The 18,914-nt window shown below is 44.4% G+C and overlaps 1 protein-coding gene across 1 annotated transcript in view; it reads right to left on the bottom strand.

Annotated features, from left to right (window-relative positions):
- Positions 1 to 3,256: 3,256 nt before the first annotated feature.
- Positions 3,257 to 18,914, bottom strand: part of CDHR3 (cadherin related family member 3) — a 38,989-nt gene continuing 23,331 nt past the window's right edge. Inside the window, exons 12-19 of the mRNA XM_061467411.1 lie at positions 16,616 to 16,842; positions 14,842 to 15,013; positions 13,531 to 13,775; positions 10,779 to 10,960; positions 9,432 to 9,445; positions 7,903 to 7,934; positions 6,953 to 7,001; positions 3,257 to 4,504 (exon numbers count right to left, since the gene is read on the bottom strand). Coding sequence (XP_061323395.1) covers positions 4,179 to 4,504; positions 6,953 to 7,001; positions 7,903 to 7,934; positions 9,432 to 9,445; positions 10,779 to 10,960; positions 13,531 to 13,775; positions 14,842 to 15,013; positions 16,616 to 16,842 — 1,247 coding nt within the window. The 3' untranslated portion in view covers positions 3,257 to 4,178. The remainder of the gene's footprint in view (positions 4,505 to 6,952; positions 7,002 to 7,902; positions 7,935 to 9,431; positions 9,446 to 10,778; positions 10,961 to 13,530; positions 13,776 to 14,841; positions 15,014 to 16,615; positions 16,843 to 18,914) is intronic.

Raw genomic sequence — 18,914 nt, 5'->3', positions numbered from 1 at the left:
GAATGACCCTAAAGGCAGATCCCAGAAAGCAGCCTGCAGACCTCAGAGGACTAACCAAGCATGTCCTCCTGGGAACTGAGCAGGCAGCCACAGAGCCAGGCTGACCTCCATGCTCAGTGCCCTGCTATCTGGGACACTGGTGCCTTGGACCTGCCCTCACCTGAACAACCTGGGCTGAGGCTCAGCTGATCTGCTTTTCATGTGTGGTGTGCAGGCACTGGTATCTGATCTAGACAGCCTGAAAGAGCTGCTGTTAGTGCACAGTTCATCTGATCTGTTCCAGACGGATGTCTGCTCTGCAATAAGTCACCCCCAGAGTGTCTCTTTCTCCCCTGTGACTACATGAGGAGCTTGCAGTGACTTGCTCAGACAAGGTGTGTGTGGATGGAGTCCAGAGGGTACCAAGCCTGTGATCAGCATTTCAGCTGGAGCCTTGCGAAGGGCCTGCTGTGGTCAGGGATCTCAGTTAACCTATCAACCAGGGGATGTGAAATACGCAGTTGTGGCTACTTGCTGTCGAAGTGTTATTTCCATTATGGTGTTGCAATCTGGATGCCATACAACAACCTAGCAGCTAGATTTTTTGCTCAGGAGTATTATTCCCCTTGCCTGGCCACCCTTCTCTGAGGGGGCCCAAGCTCCATCTCCTGCTTTTAGTGAGCAGTCACAATTCTGCAGCATCCTGAGCAGACATTCTCCATCTCTGCAGCTGAAACCATTCTCATGTGTAGGTCTCCTGGAGACTATGAACAAATACAGCATAGGCACTTTTACATTCCCTGGTATAAATGAAGTTGCATGGCCAGAAGCTGAGCCTTCTGATGTTTATTGCAAATGCTATATATAATACCAACATGAAAGCAGAGCATTTGTGTGTTAGAAGTACATTCACTTTGGAAAAAAGCACAAAACCCCCTGGTAACATAATCACACATAATCATAATGGAGGAACTAGACCCAGTCAGTAAAGTGACCTGTGATCTGTTGTAATCACTCTTGAAACTTCAGAGCAGTGTTAATCCAAAGATCTCAAAGCACTTCAGAGATGTGTAATAGGTGGACACAGCAATCAAAAGCTGTGGCAGAACTCACACTGGTTTTTGTAGGCTTTGGATAAAATTAACGCATAATGTATAACAGGCAGTGGGAGGTCAGGACCTGTTGCCCCCAGCCTCTCTGCTTGAACCACCAGCTGCCTTTCTTCCTCTTCTAGCTCAGCTTATTGGTGTCATCCCTCTAAAACAAATGGCACCAAAGTTCACACCTTTTAACTATATACAGAGACTAACAGGGCTGTTGAAACTAGAGAGGCTGTTCCCATCATGTACTCTGACCCTCTACTGCACACAGCAGTCGTTCTTGAGTTCTGAAGTCTTCTAATGATGGAAAGGCCTCACAGTCTTAGCTAATTGTTCCACTAATTAAATGCTTTTATTGTCTAAAGCCTGCCCTTAATCCTTGCTCTCAGTCTGTCTAGCGGCAGTGCTCAACACTGATTCAGTGTTCTCAAAGACACTTCCCAAGGAAAAAAGCACAAAAGCTGGTTTAGCAATTAGATGAGGTTTCTAGCATTTAAAGATGTACTGCACAGCCTATTATCATCTGTATTTTACGAAACAATATACATTTCTTTTACATATATTTAAAATATCTTTTCATATATTGTTCCATATAATACTTAATAGGTGTACATCCAAGACAATCAGTTCTGTCTTCTCTGCTTTTGCTCTACCAAAGACAATCTAAAGAAATGAATGGCTGTGCTTCAGCTCATTGAGACCTGAGTTTGTTCACAGGGAGGAAAGTCAATAGTAGTAGGGGTAGCTGAGAGGAAAAGCTAGCTGCTTGTGCATAAGGCCTTGTTATTACTTGATTTTGTAGCTCCTGAGCAAGGAATGTGGTTTCATGCATGGCCAAAATAAGGTTTCACAGTGAAGATAAGGATGAAGAATCAGTTGGAGCTGGAGATCAGCACTGCACATACTGAAGCAATAGCGTGGGTGAGGAAGGATGTAGCTGTGAGTTATGGTCAGCACATTTGTTTCCCCATGCAGCAAGTTGCATGCGACTCACAAGATGCTTTATCTTAGCTGAACCTGCCCTGTGAAAGGCCAAGCACACTAGCTACACTCACCTCAACTGGATGGAGGCTTCCCGGGCAGTGTTAGTTCTTAGATCCATGGACCTGCCAGTTGCTCAAGGTTAGAGTATGTGAACATCACTACAAGGGTAGTTGCTTTTAACCCAGCTGTTGGCCTGCTGTGGGAGACTATGGCACCATCAGTGTTGGCTGTGACAATGCCCTTGCACTAATGGATGTTAAGAGCATACTGTGATGCTGTGTTATGTGCTGTTGGGTTGGGTCTTTTTCCTGAGAAGAAAGGAAAGAAGTTTGTGCAGTTCAGCAGCAGGAACAGTAGTAAAGAAAGAGGAGGTTTTATCCATCTCTTTCCAGGTTTCCTGGCTGAAACTACAGCTTGTCTCTGCCTCTCTGTAAAAAAAGGTAATAATCTCTTAATCACAAAAGTACTTACTATGAGAGGCATCAAGGAAGCAGAGTGGCTGCCCCAGAGAAATACTCAGGAAAATAAATATAAAACCCTTTAATGAAACAACGCAGTTAACTTCTTCAGGTAGCAAAGATTTAACACTTGTATGTGCCAGGCACAGCTTGGTGTCAAAGTGACAGAAAGATCAGTGTTACAGCAGTACTGCCAGTTACTTCTCTGTGTCACCTGCCTAGAATTGAACAGATCATGTTTACAGCAAACGAATGCAAACAATGGTGGTTTGGAGCTCTGAATGTGGGGCTAGCCCTGTTGGTGCTGGAGGGTCAAACAGCACTATAACAACCGCCACAGACACAGTAAACCGATAACATGCTTATAGAGTATCAATCACTCCTTCCTATCTCTATCATTGTGGTGTTAATGACAGCTGGGTTTCTGATTGCACAATGAATTGGCATTTGACTGAAGGGGTTTGGTGTTTGTAAGAGAAGTTGTTCCTGAGCCAAACCGCTCCTTTGGAGCGCAGCAGAGTTGCAGCACTGTGACGGGTGATTTTGTGAAGAGTAGGATCCTTGGTGAAATCACCCTGGGCCTCCACTGTACCACAAAACTCAATGTATGTGACAGACTGGATAAAACATTCACTGGCTGTCCCTGCTCAACTTCAACTGAGTATTTTCTTTTGCCACCTTGCCGCCAAAAACCTTTCAGTAATCAGGAAAGAAAGGAAGCCAAGACATGGAGTATTCAGTCATTATTTATAATTCATTTTCTTCAGATTAAGATAATTTTCTGAATTCTTGTAGAGTTTGCTTTTTTTATATCAGGTTCTTAGGCAGCACTTACATTATACATGCCCACACTTGGAAAAGATTATTTCACCCCATGTGTTTACTGTCATTATTCTTTTGAGTGTGTTCCACTTGATTCTGTTAAACATTAAATACGCCAGTGGAAATACCAAGGGTGAAGATATTGAATGCTGCTAGTGTTACAAAAGATAAATAAGCTGAAAGTGTTGATATGACAGCCTGAGATACCATAACAAACTTTGAGTTTTCTCCACTCTAAAACTGCTTTCAAGCCGTGGTCTTTACTACAGCAAGATGGAAGGACAAGGAGGGGCTGAAATAAAATACTGAATGAGAAGAAATGTTTTTAGCTTTTACCAGAAAGCTTTTCAACTCTGTTGTGTTTTTCACCCTTTCTGCTGCTCAGCAGGAACAGAAGACTCCCATTCACTGCTTGACAAAGAATGTCTGCTTGTCGGCTGGCCTCCCCAAAGGCAGTCAGAGGATGTGGCCATGTCTGTCTGGGGATGCAGAGCTCTTCCAGGAGGAACCTGCCAGTGGCTGTAGCCCAGGGACAGCAAATGCTTCTGTCCATGACTCTGCTTTTGCTTCCTCTTCTCCCTCTTTCACGTCCTCCCCTTGACTCTCACTCTTACCTGCACCTGCCAAGGGCAAGTCTGGCTTCATCCTGCCTTTGGGTCCAGTTTATGCAGCAATGGGCACCTTATGTTTTGCAGTCAAGATACAGAGAGAGAAAATCACATCTGGTTCTTCGGCTGTTCAGAGCAGAGGTCATCTGGGAGGCACCTTGGAGTCTCATGCACTCTGCTTTAAGGCTAGCTTACTGGCAACACAGCACTCATTTTGGGAGAGGAGGTCAGTACCTGCCTCGGGGGGCTGGTGAGGATAACCCCCTGTTCTCAGACTCCTCTTTCTGCTTTTGTAATTTCAGCCCATCCTTGCCTTGTGTTTCTCGTTGCCCTCCTGTGAGCTTGGAAGCTGGTTTTGTCTCTGCAGCCAGCTCTTTCCCCTTCTCTGAAGGCTGTTTTTTGCTTGGTGCCTCTGCTTTTTCTGTCCCTTGGCCACTGTCATCCATGGCACTGGATGTTATCTGTAGGGCCAGCTCTGGTTGAAGGGGCTCATTGCTCTTCTTCCACCTTCGGGCCCCTGACTGTGTATTGAATTCGTACATTCTGCCAGTAACTTGTAAGGGAGAAAAGAGAAGTGATTAAAATCATTCCTGCCACAGCAGATTAAGACATGACAGTTCTCCTCAGGATGGGGTTGAAATGAGAAACATGAAGCACCTGGAATGTCAGCTGAGTTTGGGAGGTAGCCCCAAGAGGGAAAGGCCTCATTCCTGCAAGCTGGAGTGGGGACCTGGGTGTCATGGTGGCTGCTCAGGGAAGATCTGGGATCCCCAGTGAGTTTTGGCTGTATATATTGCTTCTCCATTTGCACAAAATACTTTCTTCCAGGCTTAATGTGCACATTTGTCGTTAACAGAGTGAATACTATTTCCTGTTTGCGCAAGTATGTACTTCATATAAACACAATATTGTTAAATTTGGGTTGTTTAGCTACATTTTCTTGTTTGAAAGACTTTTAGCCCTCTTCAGATTTTATGGATGATTTGTACCTGTACATTAAAAGCATCTTATCCTTCAGTTCATTTAGTACCTAGAGATAGGTGGAAAAATTGCTGTGTGTCCAGTGCTATTGCCTCACAATCTAAATCACCATCTCTTGCTGAACAGAGAATCAGGAGCTGTAGTGGCACTTCTTTGTAATTAAACATTATTAATATGAGACAAACAAAAGACCAGTAAGGCCTGAAAAGAAACAGTGGTTTCATGTTGCTACATGCTAACAGTTTGTATGTATCAGAATTAATGATTTCTGACATATTAATGCAATCTGAGCAATTAAAGATGAAACTGGATCTCTTTACATGTTATTTTTCTGTCTGCTTACAAGGCGGGCAGGTTAAAGCAGCTCAGATCAGGAAGCAGCTCCTGACCATCCCTCCTAATCATATTCCAGAGATGATATCCTGGGAACTATTAAATCTCATTTCCAAACCGCTGACGCTTGATCCTGTAGGGTTTGGGATGAGCCAGGAATGGGAGAGTGCACACCACACATTTCTCTGCTGACACCACAAAGCTGTGTAATAGCGCAATGCTCATGTCAGGCACGACACCAGGCTCTAGAGGGCGGTTCAGGTGGGCTCAGGTATCCTTAAGTCTGGTGCTGAGGCCAGGTTTGTTGAGGAAGGGAGCCACCAGCTCTCCTGAACAAACACCAGGATGCGGCTCTTGCAACAGCCCGGAGAACATCCATGTTTAATATATTATAAATGCAGTTACACAAAGAAAAAGCAGGGACTTTGGAGCCCATCCCTCCAGATCTCTTTATAAATAGCAGGTGGGCTTGGACATGGACCAAACTGGCCTTGAGCAGCTTTGTGGATGGGTTTAATTGCACAGTAGGGTCCCATTTGTTTGCCCAAATTCTACTGAAGTCCCCATGCCTGGTGTTTCCCATTAGCTCACAGCATCTGACAGCTCCAAGCTAGCTAATAAGAAACACAAGGTACAGGCACTTGTGTGGAAATTCAGCCAGATGAATCCAAGCCTAGAATCCAAGCCTGCCTTCTTCTGGATAATTTTTAGACCTATTGTTTCAGACCTATTTTTGGATCTATTTGTTAAAGACCTATTTTGACTGACTGTCTCAGTTTTTACCAGCCCCCCCTTTCTCCATGCCAGGGATCCAGCACCCTAATGCCAGGCCAAGCACCAGGGTACAGGGCTCAGGCGCAGGGGCTGTGGATCGGGGGGGATGAGGTAAGGCAGATCAACCCCTAGGAAAAAAAAACAAAACACTTTTCTGTAATGAACCCACTGCAGAGCACAGTGGCCATCACTTGGTAAAGGGATAAGCACCAAAGCTCTGGCTCATCCTGGTTTTCCTAACTTTCACCTTAATTTCACTTTTCCCAGCTGGTTAATGAGATATACTCAGAGTTAGCTAAGTATATTTCAGCTAACAGCTGGAGCCTGGTGACACTCAGTAACTGATGCCACCACAACTGTACCTAAAAGCAAATATCTTCCCTTTCCTCCCTCACAAGTGATGTTTTCCTCCCCAACAAAAAGCAGGAATGCTGCACTGTTGCTGCAAGAGAGGAGGTTTGAGAAGGAGCAAGTAACTCTCCCACCTGCCCTCATCCAGGGAGAGGTTTAAGAGGCAAAGTCAATATATCTGCAGCTACATTAATCTTCTGACCAAGTTACAGACATGGGAAGGGTGAAACTCTGTAGCCATGACAGCACCCGAGTAGGAGGCTTGCAGCAAATTCTCCCTCCCCTCCCACCTTCCTATAGCAGACCCATATGTTCAGGTTTAGCAGAGGAGCAGTGAATAATCTGGCCATCAAATGTGTGCTTTCAAGGGCCATAAGAATTTCTACCATTAGAAATGTTAGTAGGGCAATGTCTTGATTTTCACTATCTGTGAAATATAGCTCCCGTTCTCCTTGGAAACAGCAAACCTGAAATATGAAAAGCAAATGTCGAACCATATTTAAATCAACTAATCTGGTTTCCAGCCAAATTATCATATCCACTGTTAATTGCTTTTTATTACCTGGGTCTCTGGCTTCACCATCAAAGACAGTGTTTAGCTTTGTCATTGTCTGTGAAGAGAGACAAACGTGAAATGAATCCTGTGAATTAGTTAAGTAAGAAGGAGGGGCGGTGACTTGGAAATGGTGAACTAAATGGATTGAGATGGACTTGTATGACCTGCCTATTGAACTCATATAGGCAAAACTGGCAACAAAAGCCATTTGTGATGTAGTGTGTTGCCACTAGATGTTCAAAGGAGAATTAGTAAGGTCTGACATGCTAAATACCTCCATGTGTGTAACCGCAAGATGGTAACCTCCACCCAGAGGGGGATTGGGAATCCCCTCTTTGAAGAGCCTGGGGAGGGAGAGTACACTAATGAAAGTGCTTTGCAGCCTTTATGGTGTTATGGCTATGAAAAAGGAAGGAGATCCAAGATCAAGGAGCAAAGAAACATCTGTTAAGTGGAATTAACTATGGCATTTTGCTGCAAACAGCTTATGAAGACCAAACTCTTTACAGTTTGGGGACATTTATGTACCTTATTGGTTGCACTCAGGCAGGTCAGGGTTAGCTGTACAGGTCAGTGGTAACACAGCAGTGCAACATTGCCATCAGGGCACTTGTCCTCCTGCCTCTGTGGCTACAATGAGTCTCCTTGTCACTGCTCTGGATGCAGCCTCTCTGGCCTCTCACATACAGGGCTGCCACAGCAGCTGGAGAATTCAGCACTTGGCAGCAAAGGGGGTACAGCATAGATAAGCACCCCTCACACTCAGTGTTGCCTCCAAATAGAGGCCAGCTGGGGCACTGAAGTGTTTTGCATTTGGAGAGAATCCTGTTTTCCTTGTCTATCATTTTTACGTTCTCATTGGAAAACAGGCACCTTTCATAGAAAGAGTCCTACAGTCAGATTTCATGATGGGGCTGGACAAAACTAGGTTTTGTTTTGAGGCTGGCAGTACTTACCACAACCACATCTTTCTTGGGTTTCTTCTTTTCTACAGGAAGGAAAATACACATTGTAAAGAATACAATTTCTCTGACAGTGACTAGAGAACATTAAAGCCAAGATTTCCTCTTGGTACATGGTACCAAGAATGGAAATTCTTGGTATTCAACTTCTGAGACATCTCAAGTGATCCTTATTTCTCTTTTAATGCTGATCCCTCCTGCTATTTGAAAAGTGAACTCCTTCATAGTATTTTGGAGTGAGAAACCAGAGTTGCAATGACTAATCAAAAGTATAGCCTCGAAAAGTCTTATTCCTTCAGTAGTGAATAAATAACAATGGTTTCTTTAACAGATTTCCCTTTCTAAATAATGCAAACAGAGAAATTCAACTCTGGGGATATTTGAACTACAAATGTGGATTATTTTTTTCCAGTGAATGTTTGTAGTTGTAAAGCTTGTGCACTCAAACATGCACTTGGAGGCAAAACAGGGAAATGCCGCAGATCCAGTCAAGTAAAATACAGGTTGAAGAACAGTTTGGTTATCTGTGAATTTACCACACTATTAATTGATCCCACATGCAAGCAAATACAGCAGCAGTGCCACGGGCATCTCGACAGCACAGATTTGTGGATGATACCCAACTAGTTGCTATCATTTCTTCTTGCTTGCTCCCTGCCGATGTGTTTACGGCCTTTCTTCAGACAACTGTATGCCTGGCCATCAACAGGCTTTACAACCAGGCAATACTCCGAAGAGCTGCGGATGGGTCTCAACCTGAGCACCGACGGGAAACCTTTCTGTCTGGCCTTTGATGCCCAGCATTTGGGAACCAGTTTTCCAGAAAGCACCAAGCATCCATTTTTTGGAAACCAGCCAGCTGAAATGCCTCAAATTGGGCAACCAAGAGAACAGCTAATTCTGTTGGGTTTTGTTAGTCATGTGTTTTTGTCAAGCTGGGAGATACTGACTGAGAAGGGGAGTTGTAAAAGCAGGGTCTTACTGAGCCCATATGAACCATGCTTGCTAGCAGAAAGCTAATGAGACTAAAAGCAATAAGACTGCTTTTTAAAAAACCCTGTTTTTTTAATGTGCAGCTTATGCCCCTGCTAAGTTATACAAACCCCTTTAAAGCACCAATACTTGAAAATAAACCTTCAGGTACATGAATTAATGATGTCAAGGAAGCAAATGAAGGGATCAGAGATCAGCAAATTAGAGTGGAGAGGACTCTTGAAGGTTCTGTAGAGGGATGGGATTATTTTTTGACATCATATGAATTGCACGTGAAAAGAACAGCAATTCTTTCGCATCCATGCCAGAATACCTGGCAACTCTGAATTTGGATATTACCTAAGAGTTAATAGATTTAAAGACCATGAAATCACTTAGGAAGACCTCCCATAATCAGCCAGTGTTATTTAATCTCAGTATTCTTGTATTGGGTTAAATTTATGTATCTAGAAATGGATTTACAAATTCTACATTGAATCGTAAACAAGGTTTTGTTGTGAAGTATGAAAATACAGAAAATAGGTGCATACCTGGAGCATTTATCCTGTAATGAGAAAAAGATTAAGAGTGTAATTAGAAAATGTCACACTTTTGCCTACATAAAAATACCATGCTTTGTTCTCTTTCATTTGGCAAAAAGAATGTGCTTTCTTGAGTTCTGGGATTTGCTTGATAGGTTTGGTTTCTGATTTTGCTTTCACTGAAGGCCTGAATCGTTTAATGCTGCTCTTAAACAGGAAAACAGCCCTGAGCATTGCTCCAACACCTCCCCAAGAAGTGATGGTATTAAAATGAAGTCTTACTGATGAAAACATGATGGATTTATATAATCTGGAAATACATATTTTCAAACATTGTCATTTTGTTCCATCCTTGGAGGAAGGTCAATTTTTTGGATCTGATGTGCTTGGATAATACCTTTTAAAATATTTGAAAGGTTATAAATGTTTTTGAAAATACAGAAATTGCTTTTTAATGGGAGAGCCTGGTTCCTGATGAATCACTTGCCCTGTTAACAAATAATAACAATAGCCAGCTATTCGCTGCTAGATTCATTTGCCATTTTTATCACAAATTGCTAGTTTCCTTTCACACCATTCAAATTATAATCACAATTATATATTACCTGTTTACTGTAATTTATAAATCTAGTTCCAAATCCTAAGAATACTTACAGAAATCTTTCTTTTCTAATTCTAGTCCATTTAAAGAGCTGCTTATCTTTGTTCTGTGAAGTAAAAAGTCAATTCAGAGGCAATCTGGCTCCAGCCCACTGAGGAGGCTGCCAGTGGGGATCTCCGCTGCTTCCCACACTGAACCAGAGCTGGTTCCAGGTGCTTCCATGGCTTTTGCCAAGCACAAGCACTTAGAGATATAGTGAAACTTAATGGGCCAGAGCCTTGCAACAGGCTTGGATAAAACTCCAGGAAATCTGCAGAGGTTTTGCCAGAACAAAGAATTTGGCATGAGCACCAAGGTTTGGAAAAGACTCTGGGATCTAAATGCCTCCAGTAACTACCTAGATGGGAGCTCACTCAGAGTGGGAGCCAAATACAAACCAAAAACTTCTGTATTTTTGGTCAGCACTGTCAGACGCAGATTCTGACTGAGCCTCACAAGCACAGCTGCCCTTTGAGGTTACAACTGTGAATTCCGCTATTACCTTCAGCTAATGCTAACGTTAGCAAATCCATGAAGAAAATGCCATAGACATTTTTCCTTGATTTCATATCATTAACACCAAATATCACTGTGGCTGGCAATAGCATTCACTACAACAAAGGGCACACTGCTATGAACTATTCCTCATGGCTGAAGGGCCTGAGTTCTCTCTGTCATTGCTGGTGCTTCCCCAGCATGGCACTGGGAGGACTCACAGAGGTTTTCCATGTGCTCTGCCTGCTGGAAGGCCGTGGGTACGGACCCAGGTCGCAAGGAAGAAGCCCAGGTAGCCCAGCAGTCCGAGGAGCAGCAAGCTGCAGAGGGTGATGACAAACGGCACGTACCACGCCGATCCGGAGTAGAGGTTTTCCCTTTTTGTCACAAGAGTGAAGCCAGGCTTTTAAAACAAGATAGGGAAAGTTCCTCAAGGCTGCATACTTGTAAGGTAACTGACACCAACAGCACCTTTCATCTGGTTGAACTTATGCACTGAAGCACCTGGCCCTATCTTGCCCCAGGGCTCTGAAGATGATGGGCAGAGAGATAGAGTCTGCTGGAGGCAGTGATTCATCCCAGGTACCTGCCTGCTGACTGCCAAGGCAGCTCAGATGACTGAGATGGACCAGAGCTCCTGGGGCAGCCAAAGGTAGGTGAAATGGAGCCCACCCACGATGCAAAGAGGTTCCAGATCACATTTCCATGCCTTATATTAAAACAAGCATGCCATGGCGAGGTGTAAAAGCCTCAGGATGCCTGAGAAGCTGTGAGTGCACTGTTGGAGGGTGTGCAAGTTCAGGGAATACTGCCATTACCAAGATAATGGTTTCTTGTTACCTAAGGCAAAACTGGAAGTAGGTCATCTTTACTGCAGTGATCATTCAACTCACTCCATAAGAGGAATTGAACCCTGAGGAACTGGGTTATTGTATAAAAAGAAATAAAACTCCTTTTTTTATATATATTTTTTACCCTGTGACTTGTTCCAGAAAGGAAAACCACACTTCCTGAGCAGTTGCAATCTCCCACATCTTCCAAGTGCCAGAAGACACGTCTCTGAGCTGGTGTGTAACTGTGCTAGCAACTCATTCATTAAAGTCCCATCATGAAACTATCCTCACATGGATCAAAAATTACTCATTTGGTCTACTTGGGTCATTCCTAAGTGTGGTACTAATAGTTTTTATTGTCTGCTGAAGGTTTTATTTGATTTTCTGTAAAATATTTGTAATCACATTGCGTATGAAATGCAGTAGGGTACCCATTTCTTTCCTATTTAAATAACCTATTTAGCCTCGACAAAAAAAGTACATCCAACCCTTAGAGAAACTCTCAGATAATCTTTAGATCACACCACCGCTCCATCCTCACCGGGACTGAAGTCACAAGTGACTTTTTGTGACAGGGCTTCTTTTCTACTGCTACCAGCCTTCCAGCGTCTGATTTATCAAGTTCCTGCACTGAACACGTGTAAGGAGTAGTGTTGGGAGAAGTTGCTATAATGGAAGTGCTCTTCTGGAAAACAGACTGAAAGTGGAAGGCTGATATCTCTGGGGAGGCAGTTTTAGTGCTGTGGTATGTGGTCTAGACTGTTTGTAGTTGTGGTAAAGCATGGGGAAGAAATACAGAATAAGTTTTGTTATTCAGCTTAACTTTTCATTTCCACATCAAGTAGGGGGAGGAGAAGGCTGTGGGAAAACCATTTATTCCTTCCCAGCAGAGCATTAGATAATAACAGGGTTATTAATCAGTCTGCAAGTTTGGATTTAAGCATTTTCATAGCAAAGCGTCCAGACTTGCATGTGCTGTTTGCAGGATCCTCTGGTTCTGGCTAGTTACCAGTAATCCCTAGCAGATCCAGACCACTTTACAGTGAATAGCTCTTTTACCCCTTCACCAGCATACTCATGTTTTCATTCCTTCATGCAAGATGAAAAAGGGCAATACCATCTGCAGGCAGGCAGAAAATGAAAGGACTGCAGGTGAGCTGGTGCAGCAAGGGATGAAGGTGGGACTGGTACAAGGGTGGGGACAGAGGGTCTGTACCCTAAGGCTGTGCTGCCTCTGCAGGCAGAATGAAAGCCAGCTCTCCTCACATCCTGCACCAGCCTGATGGAAATTATCTCCAAAATTAAACTGGTGAGCCAGAGCTTGCCTGGGATGGCTGTGCAGAGGGATAGACTGTATTGATGGGACACAAGCCCACAGCTCCACAGATCATACCCTGGCTGCTGAAATCTGTGCAGGCCTCTTCAGCTCAGCTATGGACCACCACGTGGGCAGGGAGCTCAGGAAAGACCCATCTCACCCCTCTGGATTTGCTATTTGAAACCTGCTGAAAGCTCAACAGCACAATGAGGCTGTGCACAACTGCTTCATTTCCTGACAGGCAGCTCAAGGGCTTACGTGATGGTGTCCTCTAGGATGGAAAAAAGCCCTTTCCAAATGATGAGGATCTCTTGTTGTTTTGTTGTCTATTTCAGTTTTAGTAGCCACAGATTAATGTGTTCCACTGCTAAAGAAGCACACAGAAGTGCAGGGCAGCTGGGGGAGTGAGTAACTATGAATAAAAAAAGAGGTAGTGTGAAATGCATGAGGTAATTTTAAGGTTCCAGGCAAAGGTTAACCCTTGCTCTTTCCTTATTAATAAAGCTGCCAAAGTCTTTAACTTTCCAGTTGCCTGGTAATGGCAGTGTGCCCAGTCCTTTGGCTACTTGCCCTTTTTGTTTTAGAAACTAAAATACAAACCATATGTTATGACTCTGTACCTGAGACCAATCATTCATGACAGTAAGTACATCAACTATGTCTGGCTTCAACATCAGAGCACAGAGCTCAGCATTTCCCAGGACTGGACCCACTGTAGGCTTCTGCTCTCCTTTTGCATACATCTACCCTCTTTTGTTCACTTCTATGGAGATTAGTCCATAAAATAAATGCAGAACTAGACATAAATTTCAGTGAACTTACTGTCGTGGTAATGGGGGTAGTTGGGTTTGGGATAACTCTGAGGCTTAAAGTCACTGTTCCAGTTTTAACTAGGTGTGTAGTTTTGTCCCTGGCAGATAATAGATTGTCGTCTGTTATGTAGACACGCAGTTTGTAAATCCAGTTTGTATCAAGTCTGCTTTCATAGTCAAACCTCGATGCAAGAATCAGCCGTGATGTGTTGGAGCCAGCACTTGGTGAAAAGGCAAAATGATTGTTCACGTTGCCTGCAAAAAAACAACAGCGAAGCACAAAAACTTTACTTTAATCACACATTAAAGTAAATGTGTGGAACAAGCAAAACAATTTGGTTTTGCTGAAAACTTCTTATGGATCACTATCCACCTGTGTGGTGAAATGTCATTGTTGAGAACTGCTCCTAGATCTTCCTGATACCATATAAAACAATTTGAAACAATACAATCATAAAAGCATTAAAATATAGAATAAGACCCTTTATGGGGATGCAGCTGAGAGGAGGCTGTGGAAACACTTCAGAGCCATAGAGCACATAAGAGGTGACCTGAATGACCTGTCCTTGCAGCCAGGAAAGCACCCAGAAGCAGCAGCATGCAGCTGAGGCAAGGACCTTATGCTGCTGCAGGGCTCATTATGCCTGTCACCAGAGGCCCCTTCAACACCTCTCCGTAGCCCCTCCCTCTAGCCAGAGGTGGAGGCCTTTGAAGAGGTCCCCAGAAGAGATCTAATGACCTGGGGACATTAATTGCCTCCAGGGCTTTGTCTGTACTGTGGACCAGTGATGCAGGCTCCCCAGACTTCATTTTCCGTCAATACAGCAGCTGCAGGTAGGCCAGCTGCTGTTAGGCTCCAAACAGACCACACATACAAGAGATCAGAGCCATGAAAATGCATGAAATGTGCTTTGGTTTTGCTCATTGCCCCATGGAGCTCCAGAGTTGAAGTGACCTTGAAGGCCATGTCTATTGTACGACACAAAACAGGTCATGGGCTGCTCTGCGGCTCAGAGGCCAACTGCATGGCACAGCTCATGTCTGTACAGCCAAAAGTGGACCTGTGGTCAGACCTTTACTTACTAATACAAGCACAGCCTTTGTATGGGTTTGTGTGTAGGTATCACTGCTGCACTTGTGGAGATACACCTCTTTGGGTAAGCAGTAAAGTGATGATGAGCAGAATTTGTGGATCACAACTAGCTCACCATGAGAAGCAGGACATAAAACTGTGCTAGGTTTTTATTTACACATCAAAGTGAACCATCAGCATTCCCTAATTTTTTGCACTGCTCCCAGCTCACACACCGTGACACAGTACCTTCATTAATGAAGTAACGGAAAGAGCTGGGCGGAGAATCACGATCTTGGCATTCAATCCTGAAGCCGTTAATATTGGTCCCAACAGCTAAGCTGACTGGGATTTGAAATGAATAGAAATTGGGTGAACAAACTGGTTCTTCATCATTTACTTCCAAAACATTGACAGTTACCTGAAAGAAAAGAGCAATAGCAAGCTGAACCACATCCATTGTGCTGAGCCACAATTTTATTAACTTCAGTAACTGTTTGGCTTTGCCCATTTTGCTCTTTTTATCAACAGCAGTTGAAGAGCAGTGAACCTCTTTTCCAGTCTAGTTTCTACCAGAAGATGTCTCTGATCATTTGACGTTCAATTCTTGCGATCAACACTTTTCTGGAAACTGGTTCCTCAACTTGAACTATCTTCCAAAACCGTGGGGGTTTTGAGCTGATGTGTCTGACTATTTGAATCACCTGAATTGTGTCATAGTTAAAATTAGAAATAATAGTAGTGCCACATATTCATTAAACCTCCTAGCAAGACTCTAAAATTGCTTCACAGTCATTTGCTAGGCTTCTTAGCATATTTAATAATAATTCTGAACATGATCCATGGAAGGAAGGAAGACTCCTTATAGACTGTTCCCAATGAGAGAGAAATGGTGGTAATGGCCTTCTGCATGGCTGGGAGCACCCCAGGTAGCACCAGAAGTGCTTAATGCCAGCTGGGATTACCTGGCTGAAGGAAAACAGTTACCCTTCTCAAAGCTCTTTCCTCTAATGCCTATTGGTCTCTAACAGGCAACAGGTAAACTTGTCATTGTTAAAAGCTCCTGATGCTGAATTTTCCTTAATCATCACCTCAAAATACTATAGGTGGGGGCCCCTCAGTTCAAGCAGGACAGGGACCTGCTGGAGAGAGTCCAGTGCAGGGCAACTAAGATGATTAAGGGAGTGGAGCATCTCCCTTATGAAGAAAGACTGAGGGAGCTGCGTCTCTATAGTTTGGAGAAGAGGAGACTGAGGGGTGACCTTATTAGTGTATATAAATATATAAAGGGGGAGTGTCACGAGGATGGAGCCAGGCTCTACTCAGTGGCAAACAATGATAGGACAAGGGATAATGGGTACAAACTGGAACACAAGAGGTTCCACTTAAACTTGAGAAGAAACTTCTTCTCAGTGAGGGTGACGGAACACTGGAACAGGCTGCCCAGGGAGGTTGAGGAGTCTCCTTCCCTGGAGGCATTCAAAACCCGCCTGGACACATTCCTGTGTAACATTATCTAGGTGTTCCTGGACTAGATGATCTTTCGAGGTCCCTTCCAATCTCTAGCATACTGTGATACTGTGATACTGTGATACTGAAGAGATTAAGAACCTCCCACCTAGCATCTCTATGGGTGGTGCTTGGCTTGAATAGAAAGGAGGCCTAGTATCCATATCTCCCTCCCTCCCACCCCCCCCACCCCCCCCCCCACCCGAGAGATGTGCAAAAATCAGATGCAAGGCTGTCATGAGGAAGAAGATGTGAAAAGGAGGAAAAAGGAGTCTGTATGTGAAAGACACAGGGATTCTTTGAAAGAACTACAAAATACCTTTGTGAGCATACTGGCTATATATTTTCTTCTGAATAAAAGAGTTGTGGGCAGCTATTTAATTAATATATGACTGTGCAGGGGTGAACTGGCCGTTTACAGACCACAGTGTTTTGCCCGATGTCTTACTGTTCTTGCTATGAAGAAGGAAGAAAAATGTAGATAAAAGGGGAGAAGTGGAGTGAATTTACTCACAGATGCAGTTGCAGTCTTCTCTTGGTCTGAGGCCTGTACTGTGAGAATGTGTTTCTGAGCTGTTTCATAGTCTAACCTAGCTAAAATCCTCAGATGTCCTTTGGTTGGGCTGATCCAGAAGATATTTGCGTAATTCCTGGTGCCTCCTCCAGCTACAATGGAATAAGTGACGACACTGGGTGGCCAGTCCTTGTCTCTAGCACTCACTCTTCCAATGGCGGACCCAACTGAGAGACAGAAAATGCATATTTCTGTAACATTTTAAGGAAAAGGAAGTACAGAGTATGTGATCCAACTAAAACTTGATGAAACTGAGCTTAAGATTTGTTTTAGGGTTTTTCACCCCCCCAAAAGTAAAGTTTTAGCGATTTTCATCCCATTTCTCACACAATGGTGCGAGAAATACTAGTTCATCATGCTGTGCTATGGCTCCCACATGTATGGGCTTGCCTTCTACCAATAAATACCAAAATGTAAGGAGTCTGCGGAGAACCACAACAGAAGTGCTCTGCTCATGAGGGCTAACTTGAGCCCTTGCACCAACACCTTGTGGCAGCCCAAGCATTGGCTTGGTTGGAGGAACAGGGCTCTTTGTCTGCCTTTAAAAGCAGTTGCTGCTGTTCCTTCTGAGGTCTTTGGAAAGCAGTTTGAATTATTTCCATGCTGAGCATTTATGAAGAAAACTACATTTATGAAGAAGAAAATGGCAGCGCTGTAAACTGTGAGAACGGGGATGGGTCTGTGCACACCCGTCTCTGCAGTCATTGATTCAACACTAAGTGGATCCACATGGCCTGGGGATATACAGGATGAATAGTCTACATGCACAGAGGAAGACAGAAGGAGGATGTAAATCAACGGTTGGCATTACTTTTTTTTCCCCTGACCCTGTGATCTCCAGTCTCACTGCAAACTGTTGGCTCCTGTTTGGTATGGCAATAGCAAGCACCCTGTTAATGTCAACTCAACCCTAAACAAAAGGCAGTCTGAGTTGAAGAAAACATATTCTTTCTCTTGATAGTCTCAGCATCCAGCAGAGTTCTGTGGCTGACACAGACAGCTTTACAGACATATCCATGTCACAGATGGGTTTCAAGTGTTATCTTGCTAAGATACACGTCAGTGGTATGAGGAGACACACAGAGAATAGGAAATACTACAAAATTCACCATATCATGCCCACTGGGAAACAGTGTAGAAAGCAGCTCTATCCATGTACCACAGAAATAAAAGTTGGGCAAGAACAACAGGCTGCTGAGCAATGCAAGACACTTGTTATTAACACCTGAAGGTCAGTGTCCTCTGCTGAGTGGCCATCCTTTGCCTCCTTGTCCTCCCTTAGCCTTCCTCATTTTCCTGGCAGTCTGGCTGCTGCAGGATCCAGGGCTGCCATGGATCTTTGGCCAGGCAGATCCCCCTGGGAGCCAGCCCCTCCTGCCCCACCCTCCCCAGTCTCTCCAGCTGCCTCCCAGGCCTTCCTCACCACACCAGCTGTACTCAGCAGCTACTGATGAGGGTTTCTCTACGGGGCTGGCAGGAGTGATTTTTGCAGACCTGTGGACCTTGGCAGGATCATCCTGACCAGAGACAGAAGAAAACCAAGCTGAGGGTGAGGGCTGGATATTTGGGGCTGCTTCTTTGCCCGTGGCAAGGGAGAGGAGGTTGTGGACACGATGGCAGGGCTGCTTGAAGCGTGCCTTTTCCTTTCCACCACCTCCTGCCTCCTGGCTTAGCAAATGGACACAGAAGCACCATAGAGCCCACAGGTCTGCTGACCATAGCCACAGCTGCCTTCACCTGTGATTTAAGCTCAGCCTGGACATAATAATTTGATTAATTCAAGCAGATACTAGGTTATCTGACTGCTAAATCTCCTGGAGTTTCATGGGCAGCTTCGCCATATACCACTCAGATGCAGTGATGCAACTGGATGACCTCCTTGGTGATGTGGCCATGGGAGTAGGTTTGTTAGTGAGAGCAGCCTGGGGCAGTGTTGGACATGCTGAAGGACAGAGATGTCATTCAGAAGGCCCCAGCAGGCTGGAGCTAGAGACCAACAGTACTCATGGAGCTCAGCACAGACAAATGCAGTCCTGAACCGAACAAGTCTGTGCATCTGAGCAGGCTGAGGCTGACTGAGCAGGAGCGGCTCTGCAGGAATGGACCCCTGGCCTTGGGGGACAAGTTATACATGAGCCACCAGAGCACCCTTGGGGAATGGAGACTGCGTACTGGGCTGTATTAACAAGTGTATTACCAGCATGTGGTGGGAAGTGACTAATCCACTCTGCTTAGCAAC

This window comes from Pezoporus flaviventris, unplaced genomic scaffold (assembly GCF_033815535.1).
Source record: "Pezoporus flaviventris isolate CSIRO_AGI_PZ_B2104156 unplaced genomic scaffold, CSIRO_AGI_Pfla_v1 ptg000045l, whole genome shotgun sequence".
In the NCBI taxonomy this organism is placed as follows: Eukaryota; Metazoa; Chordata; class Aves; order Psittaciformes; family Psittacidae; genus Pezoporus; species Pezoporus flaviventris.
The sequence above is the reverse complement of the archived record's forward strand: the minus strand, read 5'-3'. Positions and strand labels throughout refer to the sequence as shown.